The following is a 19,253-nucleotide window of genomic DNA, read 5'->3' as shown; positions in this document are numbered from 1 at the left end:
GAAAGGAACTGGAGAGTTGAATACGAAACCTATATTAAAACCAGTAGGGAAAGACCAAAGACGGTCGCTGCCGACTATATAATACCCTAAACTTACCCTATAACTATAAAGTGGGTGCTATATCTTATTCTGAACCAATTTTGATGGACATCGACGGATATGTGTCCATTACCTGAAATAGCTCCCATATAAACTGCTCTCCCGATTTTACTTCTTGAGCAAAAATTTTGCACAATGGCATCTTTAATGTTCTCCAACATCCAAGTCAAGTATGGTCCGAATGTTATGAATCTATAACATTTAGCAGCCATATAAACTGATCTTCCGATATTACTTCTTGAGCCCCTATGGGGCAGAAATCTTATACGATTTGGCAGAAATTTTGTACAATGACTTTTCCTATGATGTCCAACATGTCGAGTATGGTTTGAATAGGTCCAAAACCTGATATAGCTCCCATATAAGCCGTTCTCCCGATTTTACTACTTAAGCACCTAGAGAGCGCAATTAATATTCGATTTGGTTGAAATTTGCGCAGATCTCCTGAAATTTTCCAGGTCTCCTATCGTCGCCTCGATTATACCGCTATGGTATGAGCCGCTCTCATCCTCAATCTATTCTCCCATCGCCTTAAGTCTCATAGCTGCAGTGGCTGCCTCACACCTAATCTGTAGGTCAATGGGTCGGATATCTAGAATAGTTTCCAGTGCTTTAGTGGGCGTGGTCCTCACCGTTCCGCCTATATCAAGGCGAAATGTTCTCTGAACCTGTTGTATGGTCCTTATGTTGCACTTTTTCTCCATCCAGCAGTCCACCAAACTACTGAGGCGTAAGTAGGTATTAGTCTAATCACGCTGCTGTAGAGCCAGTGTACTATCCTCTGATTCAGGCTCCATTTGGAGTCCGGTCAAACTTAGTACGCTTTTACTTGTTTTTACTAAAATGTCCTTTATTTCCAACAAAACTGTCTATTAGTAGAAAATTTTATAAAATTTTCCCATTCGTTTTCCTTACTTTGATTCACGAGCCATTTTTATGCCCTCCACCATAGGATGGGGGCATACTAATTTCGTCATTCTGTTTGTAACACCTCGAAATATGGATCTAAGAACCCATATTCCCCATATTCTTGATCGTCATTTTAAGTCGATCTGGCCATGTCCATCCATCCGTCTGCCTGTCTGTCGAAAGCACGCTAACTTTCGAGGGAGTAAAGCTAGCCGCTTGAAATTTTGCACAAATACTTTTATAAGTGTAGGTCGGTTGGGATTGTAAATGGGCCAAATCGGTCCATGTTTTGATATAGCTGCCATATAAACTGATCTTGGGTCTTGACTTCTTGAGCCTATAGAGGGCGCAGTTCTTGTCCGATTTGACTGAAAATTTGCACATAGTGTTTTGGTATCACTTCCAACAACTGCTTTAAGTATGGTTCAAATCGGTCCAATGCTTGATATAGCTGTCATATAAACGGATCTTGGGTCTTGACTTCCTGAGCCTCTAGAGGGCGCAATTCTCGTCCGATTTGACTGAAATTTTGCACGTGGCGTTTTGCTATCACTTCCTACAACTGCGCTAAGTACGGTTCAAATCGGTTCATAACCTGATATAGCTGTCATATTAACCGATCTTGGGTCTTGACTTCTTGAGCCTCTAGAGCGCGCAATTCTTACCCGATTTGGCCGAAATTTTGTACAACGTTTTTTCTCATGACCTCCAAAATACGTGTCTAGTATGGTCTAAATCGATCAATGGCTTGATACAGCTCCCATATAAACCTCTCTCGATTCTACTACTTGAGCCCCTACAAGGCGCAATTCTTATCCGAATGAACTGAAATATTACCCAGTGACTTCTACAATGTTCAGCATTCATTTATGGTCCGAATCGGACTATAACTTGATATAGCTCCAATAGCATAACAGTTTTTATTCAATATTCTTTGTTTGCCTAAAAGGAGATACCGCACATAGAACAAATGCGATCCATGATGGAGGGTGTGCAAGATTCGGCCCGGCCGAATTTAGCACGCTCTTACTTGTTTTCCCTCTAATAGAAGCAAAACACGAAAGGAAAATAGGCTAATATTTTTGACGTCAGCACTCCACTGATGACTGACTAGTCATGCTGCCAAACATGAATAAAATATCGTAACTTGTTAATGTAATTTGATTTTTTTTTTTTTTGTTTTTTTTTTGCTTCTTTTGGAAGGTGGATGGTGTTGCTGGTTTTGTTTTTGCTCAACAACAACTCAATCAGTCGAAGTCAATGGGGTCGATTGCAGCAATCTTATCATTGCTTCAATGGTAAGTTGGTTTTTTTCGTTTGAGTCTCGTATCTTATCAGAGAGTATCGATGAAATAAACCACCAGACTATGAGTGACTGACATTTCCATAATGCTGCTATTAGTGTTGTTATTTTGTGTGCTTTTTGTTGTTGTTGTTGTTGTTGTTCATTTGGAGGACAATTACAACGAATGACAAAACAAAGGAGTTGTTGGTAATGATTACAAACAATGTTGTAGGCAATGCATTTTCTGTATGCTTGCCACGGGGGAGGTATGATAAGGTGGGAAATTTATTTTTTTGCTACTTTGATTTTTTTTTTTTTCAAATTTCCCTTAATTTTGTTTCCTGCCCTCGTTCATATATATGATATTTGTTAAAGCGCAACAAAGTAACACCAAATAATCCAAATGACAAAACAATCACTGTCTGTGACAAATGCATTTTTTGTGCAATTCTTCACACACGAAAACCCACAAAAACACCCAATTCCGCCACTCATCCATAGTTAACTGAAGTGTTGTTGTGGCCAATGGTGGTATAGGAGGCTTGCAATCAGAGGGTAACAGATTTTACTTCTTGTTTATCTCCTTGTTGGAGTATTGTGTTTTTTTTTCATGACGCGACATGGGAATAAAATTTTATGATTCTCATTCACAACACTTATTATTAATGCTTAATCATTGTATCATAACGCTATGCCGTTGGTTAGTTAAACTAGCCTTCCTTTCCCCCCTTAGCTTCAGTCTCATCTCTCCATATGATATCATGGTCCCTGCCTTTGTCTCTTAGCTCACTCTGCATTTTAATTCAATTTGATGACTTTGTGTCTTTCAATCTCCTTTGTCCATTTCGTTTGGAGTGGAGGGTTTCAGTGTTTTTTTTTTTTTATTAATTCATGATTTAAATTGAATGATTTTAAAATTGAATCAAAGTTATGAGTATTAATTTAAGAAAATAATAACAACAATTAATGTTAATGATTGTTTTATTATGACAGTTGAAGTCATCGGCCACATGCATACAGTCATTTATCCATCCATCTATTCGATATGATATTCATTTGCATGGGGATATCCAAAATGAAATTTGAAGTGGACAGATGGACAGACAGATGGAAATTAATTAAAATATAACTGCGTAATGTCTGGAATTGTTATTGTCCCCGTTTTAAAGCTGTAAAGCGAAATTAATTGTAATTTTAGAATTTGAAGCCTACTTTTAGGGGTTGATCTTAGCCATAGGAAATCTTGTTAGAATCCAGTTGACAATGTATCGATATTTTATTTTCTATATGAATATCGATTAAGATTTTTCCTATCGATACTATCCGCAAAGTGCAATATTTTGAAAAATTTATCAAAAATCCTTTAAGATAAATTTCGCCTATAGAGGGCGCAATTTTCATCCGATTGAGCTAAAATTTTGTACAATGATTTCTTCGGTCTGTGCATTGATATTGCTTCTATATAAATCGATCTTCCGATATTTATATCTCATTTTTGTTTAAAATATAGGTAATGGAAAATTAACGATAGTATCGATATTTTTTTTAGATATATCGAAAATATCGAATTTTGCGATTATCGATAGTTTACCAGCTCTACATAGAGGTTAGCATGACCGCCTATGATGCTGAACGCCTGGGTTCGAATACTGGCGAGACCATTAGAAAAAAAAAATTCCAACATTGGTTTTCACCTCCTAATGCTGGCAACATTTGTGAGGTACTATGCCATGTAAAACTTTTCTCCAAAGAGGTGACGCCTTTCGGACTCGGCCAAAAAAAGTAGGCCCCTTATCATTGAGCATAAACATGCATCGGACTGCACTCATTGATATGTAAGAAGTTTGCCCCTGTTCCTTAGTGGAATGTTCATGGGCAAAATTTGAATTTGGAATTTTACATAGGGCCTCTATGAGTATATATTTCAGTATCTCCATTTCAGTGTTCAAGGTTGGTACCTGATAGCGGCAGCGATTACGACACCACTGAGTCAATCCTTGATGACGGTAGTGAACGTATACTGACTATACAATAAAGGTTAGTGTAGCAGGTATCTGTCTGAAGAACAACAAGGCAGCAGGAGCCGATGGTTTATGAGCAAAACTATTTGACACCAAAGTGGCATGCTTCTGAGGTTATGCATTAGTTTGTATCTGCAAACCAGTTAGAAAAGGAAGAACAACAAGGCAGCAGGAGCCGATGGGTTATCAGCAAAACTATTTAAGACTAAAGCGGCAAGCTTATGAGCTTATGCATCAGTTCGTCTGTACAACCCGGCTAGAATAGGAAATATCCATGATTGCAACATCAGCATTATAAGTCCCGTACACAAGAAAGGAGCCAAGACAGTGGGTTTCAACTGCAGAAGAACAAGTCTCCTTTGCATTGCATACAAAACACTTTGGACTATATTGTGTGAAGGAATAAATTCAGAAGTCAATGAGATAGTTGGGCCTCACCAACGCTGCTGCAAAATGCAAATTTGCCCCATTAAGCAACAGGGTTGCCCCTTCTTCTTCTCTCATATCAATGACTGCTGTTCGATTCAAGTTTAAGGTCAATAATAAGGTAGCTACTTTTTAGTGCGACACTTCTTTGGGGAGAATTTTTTACATGGCATAGTTCATCACAAATGTCGTCTGCGTAAGGAAGGGATACCCACGCTGCTGAGACCTTTTAAATTCGGTCTCATACTCCGGTATCCCAAATCTTGTGCCCCGGAGAGATAGATCCCCACTAATTATCTTTCTGGACATTGAGTTACAGCCTACTGGGTGTGACTCAGGGATGAAGATTACGAAGACTGAATTGGTCTTGTTTTGCGCGTAGAAGAAAGGTGCCCGCATTAGGACTCTCGAGACAGCAAGGGAAAATAAAATTGTTGCCCTTATATTTCCCATTTTTAAGAAGATTTATCAAAATTTGTTTGTTTTTTTTCGAAAATTTTATCAAAATTTGCTGTTTATAGAAAATTTTGTTAAATAATTGGAATTTATAGGAAATTTAATGAAAAAGTGCTATATATAGGAAATTTTAACAAAATTTGGTACACATAGGAAATTTCCCCAAAATTTCCCATTTATAGGAAATATTCCCAAAATTTATAATTCATAGGAACATTTTTCTAAATTTTCCCATTTATAGGAAATTTTTTCAAAATTTCATATGCATAAAAATTTTCTTTTCCTTTTTTTTGCCCAAAATTTCCCATTTGCAGGAAATTTTCCTAAAATTTTCTATTTAAAGAAAAATTTTCCAATATTTCCTGTTTAAAGGAAATTTTTCCAAAACTTCATACTTCACGGGTATTTTCCCAAAATTTCCTAATTTTCTCAAAATTTTATATTCACAGGAAATTTTCTCAAATTTCCTTCATATAAAGGAAATTTTCTCAAAATTTCTTTTATATGAAATTCTCTCAAAATTTCCTTTATAGGAAATTTTCTCAAGAAAAAGAAAATTTTTTCAAAATTTCCTTCATAGGAAATTTTCGAAAATTTTCGCAACATTTCCACCATAAGAAATTTTCTCAAAATTACTTCAAAGGAAATTTTCCCAACATTTCCTTTATAGAAAATTTTCTCAACAATTCCTTTATAGGAAATCTTCTAAAAATTTCCTTTATAGGAAATTTTCTAAAAATTTCCTTTATAGGAAATTTTCTAAAAATTTCCTTTATAGGAAATTTTGTCAAAATTTCCTTTATAGGGTATTTTCTAAAAATTTCCTTTATAGGAAATTTTCTCAAAATTTCCTTTATAGGAAATTTTCTCAAAATTTCCTTAATAGGAAATTTTCTAAAATTTCCCATTTACAAGAAATTTTCCTAAAATTTTCTAATTAAAGAAAATTTTTCAAAAACTTTATATTTATAGGAAATTTTTTAAAATTTTATATTTATAGGATTTGTTTTTAAAATTTCCCATTTATAAGAAATGTTCACCCCCATTTATAGGAAATTTTTTTAAATTTCCCATTTACCGATTTTTTTTTTTAATTTTCTATTTATAGGAAATTTTTTAAAATTTCCTATTTATAGGAAATTTTTACAAAATTTCCCAAAGATTCCCCCGGAATCTTTTCGAACATTTCTTTTTTATAGAAAATTTTCGCAAAATATCCTTATTATAGGAAATTTTCCATAAATTTTTTTTATAGGAAATTTTCCCTAAATTTCCTTTTATAGGTAATTTTTTTTCTTTTAAATACGACAAAGGCAACCATGTGTTCAAATTTTCTAAAAAGGGATTGCGGTCATTGTAATCTATTCAAAAAAAAAAAAATGCTAAATATTGGTAAAAACTTACCGCAAATAACTGCCACTATCACTATGATGAAGTATATTGCCCGTATGATGATGTTGTTGTTGTTGTTGTTGATGATGATACATGGCCGATGACGCCATCGTTTGGGACGCACTTAATTCCATGTAATCCGATGATGTTAGAGGTCTTAAACTGTTGGTACTACTAATACTACCGGAACGACTGCCTGCCTGCTGGTTGCTGGCAGGAAATGAGATCAATTGATGTTGCTGTTGGTGCAAATGAAAAGGTCTTCCCGCCATTGCCACTGACATTGGTAGTAGAGCACCGCCCGAGCTGCCAGTTGAGGAGGAGTTTGTGGAGGCCGTCGCTGATGATGTATTGCCATTCCCTGTGACAATGGGTGAGGGATTAGGTTTTGGAGCGCCCGCTTGAACATTTGATTGTGGAGTATGAGCAATGCTGGTGTAATGCTGTTGTAGTAAAAACACAGACAGAAAAATAGGAAAAAGAAAGAGGAGAGACACATTAGTTTCATTTTTATAACTTTCAATCGTTTTGCACATTTACGGTTACACCATCATCACCATCATCTTCCACACGCAGCTTAATGCCGCAACTAAAATGATGTTGCCGATGTTGTTGATGTTGGTTAATGAAAAGCCAACAAAAGTCTGACCGAAGAAGTGCAAAAATTACAAACACTCGGTGCTATGGTAAGCATGCGCTCTTGCGCATGCGCAGCCCCCAAAGTGGTGTGCTAAACAAAAAGTGTTGCAGCAAGACTTTTGTTGTCCTCATGCCCGTTGGGTTGGCTACCATTGCTAAAACACTTACCATTTGCAAGACATCGCACTCCTTGGGCACCACCAACAATTTCAGTTCCGAAGGCGTTTGCTTGATCATCGACACAATGGTACTGTAGGCGATGCCAGCAATTGGTGTGTTGTTCACCATTAGAACGCGATCGCCTGTCTGCAGGTTGGCATAGTAAGCGGGTCCATTCGGATGTACTTCTTTTATGAAAATCGTTTCCATAGCTTTCACTTGGTACGGTTCGGATGCTTCCTACACATCGCGCAAAACGAACGAGACGAATGAACCACAAAGCAGCGTTATACCATCATCATCATCAACATCATCGTTGCCGTCATCGCCAACATGGCCATGCCACAGAACGAGCCAACGAATATAAACAATAACAGCAGCAGCAGCAGCCAGCAAAAACACCATGGCAAAAACAAAGTGTTTTTGGAGTTGCAGAAAAAAAGTACAACATGAAAATAAAAGAAATTAAAAAAGTTTTACAGTGAGTAATGGATAATTAAGTAGGGGAGAAAACTTTTTCAAATTAAAAAAAAATATCTGTATTAAATTTATATATACATATAAAAAATGTTGGCTTTTCGAGAATATTTTTAAAATTATATTTCTATAGAAAATTTAGTTATGCACAAAATTGAAAAATATTTTGTCCTATAGAGATTTTATCAAAATTTTATGTATATAGAAAACTTTAATAAAACTCTAATTCTATAGAAAATATTGTTAACATGTTATTGCTATAAAAATTTTTATCAATATTTCGTTTCTATGGGAAATTGTGTCTTTAAGTAGTATTACTGAACATTTTTAAACCTTGAAGTATGCAATGTTTTTTTTTTCTTTTTATTTCCATAAATAATTTACTCCAAATTTTACTTCTGTAGTCCCTATGAAGCAGGCTATAGCACTAAAAAAATTTGAGCCTTGAAGTATGCAACATTTTTTATTTTAAAAATGAAAACATTTCCTCAAAATTTAATTTTTATAACAAATTTTGTTAAAATTTTCTTTTGATAAGAAATGTTGGCAACATTTTGTCTATATAAACAACATTTAAAAATTTGAAAATTTGCCAAATTTTATAATTATACAAAAATTTTGAAAAAATGCTATTCATATAAAAACAATGAACATTTTATGAAATTATTATTTTTTTTTTCTTTTGGAAATTTTGTCAAAGATTTATTTCAATAAAAAATTTCATTAAAATTTTATTTTTTGGACAATGTTGTCTAAATTTTAATTTTTGGACAGTTTTGTCAAAATGATATAAAATTATGTTAAATTTTATTTCTATAGTCCTTAAATCGTAGGTCATTGAACAGAAACATTATTGAGCCTTAAAGTATGCAATATTTTTTTCATCCGTTTTCGTCCGTCTGTCGAAATCACGATAGCGATCGAATGCGTTAAGCTAGCCGCTTGAAATTTTGCACAGATGTAGGTAGTAGGGGATTGCTAATGGACCACATCGGTTCAGTTTTAGATATAGCTCCCACATAAACCGATCTCCCGATTTGACTTCTTGAGCCCCTGGAAGCCACAATTTTTGTCCGAGTTGGCTGAAATTTTGCATGTGGTATTCTGTTATGACTTTCAACAACTGTGCTGAGTACAGTCCAAATCGGCCTATAATATGATATAGCTCACATGTTAACCGAACTCCCGATTTGACTTTTTGAGCCCTTACAAGCCGTAATGTTTGCCCGATTTGGCATATGACTTCAACCACTGTGTCAAGCCCTTACAAGCCGTAATGTTTGCCCGATTTGGCATTAATTTTGGGTGAAGTGTTCTGATATGACTTCAAATAACTGTGTCAAGTACGATTCGAATGGGTCCATAATCTGATATAGCTTTCATATAAACCGATCTCCCGATTTGACTTCTTGAGACCCTGGAGGCCGCAATTTTTCACCGATTTGGCTAAAATTTTGCACATGGTGTTCCATTATGACTTCCATCAACTGAGCCAAATCGGTCCATAACCTGATATAGCTCCCATATAAACTGATCTGGCGATTTGACTCCTTGAGCACCTGGAAGCCACAATTTTTGTTCGATTTGGCTAAAAATTTGCACAAAGTGTTCTGTTACAACTTCCAACAACTGTTTCAAGTAAGGTTCAAATCGGTACATAACCTGATATAGACCCATATAAACCGATCACCTGATTTGAATTCTTGAGCCAATGGTAGCCGCATTTTTTTTTTTTTTGTCTGATTTAGCGAAAATTTTGAACATGGTGTTCTGTTAAGACTTCCATCAACTGAGCCAAGTACGGTCCAAATCAGTCTATAACCTAGCATAGCTTCCATATAAACCGATCTGCCGATTTATCTTCTTGGGTCCTTACAAGCCGCAATTTTGTCCGATTTGGCTGAAATTTTGCAGCTGTGCTAAGTACGGTCCGATCTCCCGATTTGACTTCTTGAGACCCTGGAAGCCACAATTTTTGTCCGATTTGTCTGAAATTTTGCACATTGTGTTCTGTTACAACTTCCAACAACTGTGCCAAGTACGATCCAAATCAGTCTATAACCTGATATAGCTCCCATATAAACCGGTCTCTCGGTTATCCTTATAAATTTATTTTGTAAACATTGTTATCGGAATCCATGGTGGTGGGTTCGCAAGATTCGGCCCGGCCGAACTTCGCACGCTTTTGCATGTTTTTTTATTTATTTATATCTACATAGTGGTAGTAGTGTTTAAAAAATTGTTTAGCCTTGAAGTATGCAACAATTTTTTTATTTTATTTTGTTTTATTTCTATACGAAATTTTTTTCCAAATTTTATTTGTATAAACAATTTAGAAAAAATTCTAAGAAATTTGTCAACATTTAATTTCCAAAGAAAATTTTATCAAGTTATTACTTTTTTTTTAAATTTTTTCAAAAATTTATTTTAATAAATTTTATGAAAATTTTGGTTTTTGGACAATGTTGCCCAAATTTGATTTTTTGGACAATTTGACCAACATTTTCTTTTCAATTAAATTTTGTTTGTTTCTGTAGTCTTAATATAGAAACAATTGTATAGAAACATTATTGAGCCTTAAAGTATGTAACAATAATCTTTTTTTTTGTTTCATAGAAAATTGTCCAAAAACTTTTTACATAGACAATTTTGTTACAATTTTTTGTGCATAGAAAATTTTGTTAAAATTAAATTTTTTTAGAACATTTTTTAAAATTTTTACATTTTCTTCGCTCATTTGAATGTCTTATTCTATAGAAAAAATCTTATTTCTATAGAAAAATTTGTACAAATTTTATTTCTATTGGGCTGCCCAAAAAGAAATTGCGGATTTTTTAAAAGAAAGTAAATGCATTTTTAATAAAACTTAGAATGAACTTTAATCAAATATACTTTTTTACACTTTTTTCTAAAGCAAGCTAAAATGAACAGCTGATAACTGACAGAAGAAAGAATGCAATTACAGAGTCACAAGCTGTAAAAAAATTTGTCAACGCCGACTATATAAAAAATCCGCAATTACTTTTTGGGCATCCCAATATATACACTTATGTCCAAACATTTTTCTACGTTTATCAAAATTTTATTTTTATGGAAAATTTTATTGAAATTTAATTTCTATGTGATTTAAGTACGTGACATTTAAACTGAAAAATTTTTGAGCCTTGAAGTATGCAACATTATTTTTTTATCCAATTTACCCTAAATATGTTTTTATTGGAGGCCATGGTAGTGTAAGGGTTAGCATGTCCGCTTATGACGCTGAACGCTTTGGTTAAAATTCTAGCGAGACCATCAGAAAAAAAATTTCAGCGGTTGTTTTCCCTTCCTGGTGATGTGCTTTGCCACGTGAATACTTCTCTCCGAAAAGGTGCTTAAACTTGAATCGGACTGCACTCATTTATATATGAGATATTGACCCTGTACCTTAGAGGAATATTAATGGGCAAAATTTACAATTTGCATACTTTTATTGAAAATTTTTTAACATTTTGTTTCCTTCGAAAAATTGGTTAAATTGCATTTTAATAGAAATTCTTTTGAAAAAAAAAATTATTTCTACAGAATATTTTTAATTTTTTTTTATATAAATTTTTCAGAAATTTTTTTTCTACATTAAAAAATTTTCAAAATTTTATTTCTGCACAAAATTTTGCCGAAGTGTTGATTAAAAATTTATTTCTTATGGACAAATTTGATAAAATTTTATTTCTACTTATTTTTTTTTTATTGAGCCTGAAAGTGTGCAACATTTTTTGCACTAAACAGGATCATTATTTAGCATTGTACAAAAATATTATAAATTTTTTAAATCATAGATATTCAGTTTTGCAGTTTTACTGAAGAATTATTGAGCCTTGAAGTATGCAACGATTTCTTTTTTTTTCAAAAATTTTATTTCCATAGAAAATTTTATCTAAATTTGATTTCTTTAGAAAATTTTGCCGAAGTGTTATTTCTTTAGAAAACTTTGTTAATTTTCTCAAAATTCTTTTTTTGTAGAAAATTTTGATAAAACTTTTTTGTTTGGTCTAATTTTTTTCTTTATTCGAATTTTAAGGTACCCAACACTTTTGCGCTAAGAAAAATAATTATTTGGTATTTTTCTAAAATAAGCTGGCTGTATTCTCTTAATAGTCTCTTTTATCCACTCACACTAATTATCCTCTTTTCAACCACTTTTCCAACAAAATGTTTGTTGTTTGGTCTGTTCGTTTCTTTTGGTTCGTTCGTTTAGCCTATAGCCAGTGGCCACTGTTGATAAAAGCGTTAAATTATGTTGTAGTGGTTTCAAGTTGTTAATGGTTTTTGGTTGTTGCGCCCGTTGAGGATGTTGAAAAGTAGAAGTAACAAAAAACAACAACAAAAACATTAGCCACAACAACTGCAACAACATGGAGTGTTAAGTGTGCAGAAAAATACACGACGCGAAATTGTTGCTGAACGAAAACGAAATGAAATTAGTGCAAATACAGCAACAACAAAAGCAACAGAAATAATAATTTCCAACACCAACATAAACACACACACGAAAAAAAATTTCGTTTATTTGTTTATCTCTTAAATTTTGGCTATATGCCGCCCAAGAGAGTGAACACAAATGAGATATATGAGTGGGGAGGGAGGTGTATATTGTAATTTAATAGTATTACCAACCCACTAGCCAGTCAGTCTGCCACCAAGGTAAATATGTTTGTTGGCGAAAAACAACAAGCAATTTTCATGGTGGACACGATCATTGCACGGACGGACGGACTTTTTGAAGGCATCGACATTCGACAGTGGTTACACAGAAATGAATCACTCGTTTTTTTTTTCATGTGAGAATTTTGTAAAAATTTTAGTATTAAAGCTAACTAATTTAGTTTAAATTTTTTATATTTGAAAATTTATCAGTAGCTCTCTAAAGTATGCAACATTTTTTTGAATTCTTGATACACGGTTTAAAGTCATTATTTTGGGTTGCCCAAAAAGTAATTGCGGATTTTTCATATAGTCGGCGTTGACAAATTTTTTCACAGCTTGTGACTCTGTAATTGCCTTCTTTCTTCTGTCAGTTATCAGCTGTTACTTTTAGCTTGCTTTAGAAAAAAAGTGTAAAAAAGTAAATTTGATTAAAGTTCATTCTAAGTTTTATTAAAAATGAATTTACTTCCTTTAAAAAAATCCGCAATTACTTTTTGGGCAACCCAATATATTTTTATACCCACCACCATAGGATGGGGGTATACTAAACCTCGAAATATTCGCCTAAGACCCCATATAGTGTATATATTCTTGATCGTCTCGATGTTCTGAATCGATCTAGCCATGTCTGTCCGTCCGTCTATCGAAATCATAGAAGAGGTCGAACGTGTAAAGCTAGCCGCTTGAAATTTTACATAGATACTTAATATAGATCTCGTAGGAGATTGCAAACCATATCGGTTCAGATTTACATATATCTTCCATTTAGACCGATCTCCAGATTTGACTTCTCTGGAAGTCGTAATTATTGTGCCTTGAAGTATGCTACATTATTTCGATTTTTTATTTGCATAGAAATTTTTATGGAAAATGTTGCCAATGTTTTATACCTAATTATACCCTCCACCATAGGATGGGGGGTGTACAAAGTTCGTCATTCCGTTTGTAACGCCTCGAAATATGTGACTAATATGCATTATGACATTTCAAGTCGATCTACCCAAGTCCGTCCGTCTGTCGAAAGGACTCTAACTTTCGAAGGAGTAAAGCTAGACGATTGAAATTTTGCACAAATATATCTTATTAATATAGGTCGGTTGGGATTGCAAATGGCCCAAATCGGTCCATGTTTTGATATAGATGCCATATAAACTGATCTTGGGTCTTGACTTCTTGAGCCTCTAGAGAGCGCAATTCTCGTCTTATTTGGCTGAAAATTTGCACGTGGTGTTCTGGTATCACTTCCAACAACTTTGCTAAGTATGGTTCAAATGGGTTCATAATCTCATATAGCTGCCATATTAACCGATCTTGGATCTTGACTTCTTGAGCCAATAGAGGGCGCTATTCTCAACCGATTTGGCTGAAATTTTGCACGAAGTGTTTTGTTATGACTTCCAACAACTGTGCTATGTATGGTTCAAATCGGCCCATAACCTAATATAGCTGCCATATAAACTGATTATGGGTCTTGACTTTATTAGCATCTAGAGGGCGCAATTTTTATCCGATTTGGCTGAAATTTTGCACAAAGTGTTCTGGTATCACTTCCAACAAATGTGCTAGGTATGGTTTAAATCGGTCAGTACCTTATATAGCTGCCATATAAACCGATCTTGGGTCTTGACTATTTTAGCATCTAGAGGGCGCAATTCTAATTCGATTGTGCTGAAATTTTGCCCGAGGTGATTTGTTATGACTTCCAACAACTATGCTAAGTATGGTTTAAATCGGTTCATAATTTGATATAGCTGCCATATAAACCGATCTGGGATCATGAGTGTCCTAAAAAACAAAAAGTGTTTTTTTAACGCATACTCAGACATTGAGAGACTGATCAAATTTTACCGACTTGATCTAGGCAAAGAAATTACAAGAGTATATCTCTAGTGGCATGGCAACCCGATCTAACTTAAGTCTGTATTTATAGCAGACATTTTATCCTAGAAGTATGCAACATTATTTTTAGGCAAATGTTAAAAACGCTTAATTTTTAAAATATATTTCTTTCTTTTCCTTTATTTTGAACACTGTACTTTCTAAAAGCAACTAATCGCATTTTTATAAGATTACATGCCAAAGAAAATAAATCCTTTCAAAATATAACAAAGCATGACGAAAAGCACAAGTGGTAAATATTTGCATAATAATAGTATTAAGATTAATAATAATGAATATTAAGCCTGCCAGCCTGTTGTTATAAAAATAATAATAAAAAACGCCAAAACATATACACACATCGTACAAGTCGTAAAAAACATAATAAAACTAATTTATAAGCTTAGACGATTAAAGAAAAAAATAATAATACCAAATTTTTTATGGGCTGTGGCTAACGTAGTTACTGTGTGTACCACGCTATGCATTTTGAATGCAAGAGTGTGGTCAATGAAGCGGTTTTTGAATTTAAATTGGAAAAGTTTTGGAAGGAAAATTTGTCGTTTAAAAATTGCCCACCTTCATCACATTGAGGAACAGTGGGAAAACTTCTATATGGCTGCTACATAGAAAAAAATATCCGATTTGGTTCATTTAGCTTGGGTAGATAGAGGTCAAAGACAAGTTTTTCTTTCAAATTTTATGAAAATCGGAAGGAAAATGAGAATTTAGTGGTCTCGGGAAGTAAAATCGGAATATCGGTCTATATGCTACCTATTCCAAAGCGTAGACCTATATGGTCCAATTTTGGTCCGAAGTCTTCTAATAACAAATATCTGTGCCAAGTATTATCCACCTATGTTAACTCCTATTTTTGGCCAATTTTACTATGAACTCACGGCACTGCTGCACAGTGCGTCAAAGCATAGAGAGAATGGAAAACATTTTTCCCAGCTGCTCGCTCCCAAAACGGGCTGTACGCGTCGCAGCTGCGGACCGCAGGACCGACCTCGAAGCAGTAATGCCGATGCTGAACAACAAGGCAGCAGGATCCGATGGATTACCTGATGAACTATTTAAGTCCAGAGGCGACACCATGATGGGGCAAACGCATCAGCTCACCTGCGTAATCTGGCTAAGAAAACACGACGATTGGAAATCTGTAGCTTTGAAATAACGATATCCACCTGTTGCGTTTAAGAAGGATATCTGAAAACAGATACAGATAGTGAGCTTAGGCTATGAAAAGAACATTTCTTCCAGCTGGTGGCATCCTACGGTAGCGTCGACTAGAGCACCACAGATCCATTCTCGGAAGACGGTATGGAATGTATACCGCTTAGCCAGAAACTTAAAGGCTAAAGAACAACAAGGCAGTAAGAGCCGATGGGTTACCAAATGAACTATTTTAGACTGGAGGCGACAAAAACACTTTTCCAACTGTTGATATTCCATAGTGGCGGCAACGAAGATACCACAGAACCCATTTCTGATGACGCCATGAAATGTGTACCGACTAGTTAGACCGAGGTCAACAGGGCTGTAGGATCCGATGAGTTACTAGCAGAACTATTAGGGACCGAAGGCGACACAATAATGAGATGCATCATCTTGTCTGAGCAATTTGGCTACAAGAGGCCATATTTAAAAGCCTATGGGTTTGGAACAGGCACATCCTCTAACAAGGGGCCTCCTTAGCCGAGTCCGAACGGCGTGCCGCAGTGTGACACCTCTTTGGAGAGAAGTTTTTACATGACTTAGTACCTCACAAATGTCGTGAGCATTCAGAGGCATAACCACCGCCTGAAAAAAATTTTTGACAGATTTTCAGCGTCATAGGCAGATATGCTTACCTCTGCGTTGTGGAGGCCTCTGTAGTTTTCCTACGAGGAATAAATAGAGCCAAATTCTAATAGCGGTATAGAATTATACTGTCTAGCGGGAACTGATGGATTTAAAACAGATTTATTTAAGACATTTGGTGACACGCTGATCAGGGGAATGCATCATCTCTTGTGCGCAATCTGGATAGCAAAATGGAAAAATTGCAAAATTTCAATCAAATATGCCTTCAAGATCAGTTATTTTTGGCTGACATTTACCACGGTGGTATCTAGCAAATCAATGGTTGTTCAACTCACTCATTACTTGATAAAATTGGTTGATTTTATTTTTTTGGGTTTAAAATCAAAAATATTTTCAAAATTTTGATCGAAACGTTAACTGGACTGTAGTTTCTAGTATTCCATCCCTTTCTTCATAAATAGCTGATTTTGTAAAAAAAAATCATAAAGATTGCAATTGTGTGCATTTCTGAATTACTGTCATTTGAATTTTTGTGCAAATTTTTTTCTTTCCAAACCCATTTTTTCTCTCTGCAAAAATTGGTTGCGCTGATCAATCAATCTCTTCAGCAGTTGGCAACACTGATTTATGACAAATCATAAGACAACCACACAGTATTGAGTAGCCTGAGCCCTGCTGTGGCTCTGCTGTGACAATGTTTGTTATTATGTATGTGTGTGTGTGTGTGGGGCACATGACGTGCAAAAACTGAAAACATATTAACAGTTATTTTGTTTACGACTTAAACGGTTGTTATAAGTATAGTGTTTGGACCAATATCGTTAAATTATTTAGGCTAGTGTGGGGTAACCAACACCAATATGGGGATTTTATGCTTTTGTTTTGTTTTGTTTCGGTTGTTTTGCTTACCTGTGGCCAAGAGGGATCATCTTCCGGTGGATAGGCAATAAAATGACGTAGAGTGAAACCGAAACCTTGATTGGGTCGTCGTCGTATCACAACAAGTTTGGGTTGGGGCATCTGTTGTTGCTGCTGTTGTTGACCAGACGCCGACGTCGATGTGGTGCTGGGATTTTGCAACATTTTGGCCAACACGTTTTCAATAACAATGGTGAACTTTTTTTGCAGAAAAAGTCGAAGGCGACAACTGACTATGGACTACCACCACCAACAACTGAACAACTATCAACAAAACAAAAGTGGACCAAAGGCGAAGAAGACTACAGAAACAACAACAAAGCTAATGCTGATGCTGTTAATGTCGTTGGCTGTCAACAACAAATGACCTGCTGGTGTTATTGATGTTTTGGCTTTTGTTGGCTTGCTTGGGTTGTTGCGCTTGCACTCACTGTACGTATTGATGTCAGTTCAATTTTAATGGGCTGTTGTTATTGGAGAAGAATAGATGCGATTTTAACATCTTCATTGGAGTTGTGTTTTGTTGTTTTTGTTTTTGTTGGGTTTGTCGATGTTCAAATTGGCGTTGTTATTGTTGTTGTTGCGGTGGTTGCGTATATTGTTGTGGTTAGTTCGTTCGGTCCTCGTTTATTAATTTCCCAGTAAATGGCATTCACAACACATATCGAATTGCATAGGTGGCAAGGGGGAGAGAGAGTGAGAGCACACTGTTTACTCTTGTTTTTGTTTTTTTTTTGTACTCTGTGACCCAATGTGGTGGTGTTAGTGTATCGTATTGGCAATCTCTGCGTTTTGCTGTGATCTAAGAAGAGAATTCAGATCAAACTATTGCACTGCTGTGGGGAGTTTGGCTGAGTGTTTCTGGGTTAGGTTGTATCATCGGTTGTAGTAGTTGTAGTTGTAGTAGTAGGCAGCAACAAGTGTGTCGTGGTGTGATGAAATTGTTTGTAAAAAAATGCTGATGGCTTTAAGAAACATTTATTCGCTGTCACTGCTTCTGCGGTCTTCTTGCACCCCGCCTGACCGTATCTCTTCCTCGTCTTCGTCGTCAACGTTCTGCTGTGGCTTGTGTTCATTATGGGATTAATCATCCATAGTTTTTTTTTTCTAATCTATTTGAACTTTTTGTTTGAATGGTTTTGCCATCTGCTAAAGGGTCTATGTTAGCAGGCGCATTTTTTTTTTGTAATCTGTCGTTGTTTTTTTTTGACTGATTTTTTAAAGGGCAGCTTATTTGTTGGTCACTGCGTTGAATGATTAATGGCAATTATCTGTAAATATAAAAAATAAATTTGTTTTGTTAATACACAAATAATAATATGAAAAATAACACAAATTGGTAAACAATAGCTAATTAAAATTTTAAGGTAGGGATGACAATCAAATAAAAAAAAAATTTTGTTTAGTTTTCATTAGGGCATGTTAAATATTTTTAGCAGTCATATGATAAATGTCAACAAGATGATATCATTAACATTTATTTTTTTTTTTTGACAAAATGAAAACTTGAATTTTTAAGTTATTTTTGACAATGACAGTGATTCTACTGAAAACAATTGAGATATTTGAAGAGTCAAAATTCTCCTTTGGAGGCCACCGTAGCGCAGAGGTTAGCATGTCCCCCCACCACGCTGAACGCCTGGGTCCGAATCCTGGCAAGACCATCAGAAAAAATTTTCAGCGGTGGTTCTGCCCTCCTAATGCTGGCAACATTTATGAGGTACTTTGCCATGTAAAACTTCTATCCAAAGAGGTGTCGCACTATGGCACGCCGTTCGGACTCGGCTATAAAAAGGTGGCATCTTTCTCATTGAGCTTAAAGCTCGAATCAGTCAGCACTCATTGATATGTGAGATGTTTGCCCCTGTTTCTTAGTGGAATGTTCTCCTTTCTCTCCTTTCTCATAACAGAGTATGTTATATAACATACTCTCTCTCTCTCTCTATGTTATTATTCTTATTAAGAATGTGGTTAACTGTATTGGTAGCGCTGTACAAACTCTCAGTACAATTGTTATAATGCTTGAGATGTAGTTGTGTTCTTTTCTTTACTTAGCCCAGCAAAAGCTTTATGCACATCTTATATATAAAAAACAATTTGTG

At 35.1% G+C, this 19,253-nt stretch overlaps 1 protein-coding gene across 2 annotated transcripts in view; it reads right to left on the bottom strand.

Moving 5' to 3' along the window:
- The window catches only part of LOC106083860 (serine-rich adhesin for platelets), a 299,438-nt gene that overhangs the window by 150,423 nt on the left and 129,762 nt on the right, over window positions 1-19,253 (bottom strand). For both annotated transcript variants that reach the window (XM_059366836.1, XM_059366835.1), the window contains 3 exons: window positions 17,143-18,422; window positions 7,396-7,626; window positions 6,601-7,031 (listed from right to left, as the gene is read on the bottom strand). In XM_059366836.1, the coding sequence (XP_059222819.1) occupies window positions 6,601-7,031; window positions 7,396-7,626; window positions 17,143-17,316 (836 nt within the window). In that variant the 5' untranslated portion in view covers window positions 17,317-18,422. The remainder of the gene's footprint in view (window positions 1-6,600; window positions 7,032-7,395; window positions 7,627-17,142; window positions 18,423-19,253) is intronic.

This window comes from Stomoxys calcitrans, chromosome 4 (genome assembly GCF_963082655.1).
Source record: "Stomoxys calcitrans chromosome 4, idStoCalc2.1, whole genome shotgun sequence".
In the NCBI taxonomy this organism is placed as follows: Eukaryota; Metazoa; Arthropoda; class Insecta; order Diptera; family Muscidae; genus Stomoxys; species Stomoxys calcitrans.
The sequence above is the reverse complement of the archived record's forward strand: the minus strand, read 5'-3'. Positions and strand labels throughout refer to the sequence as shown.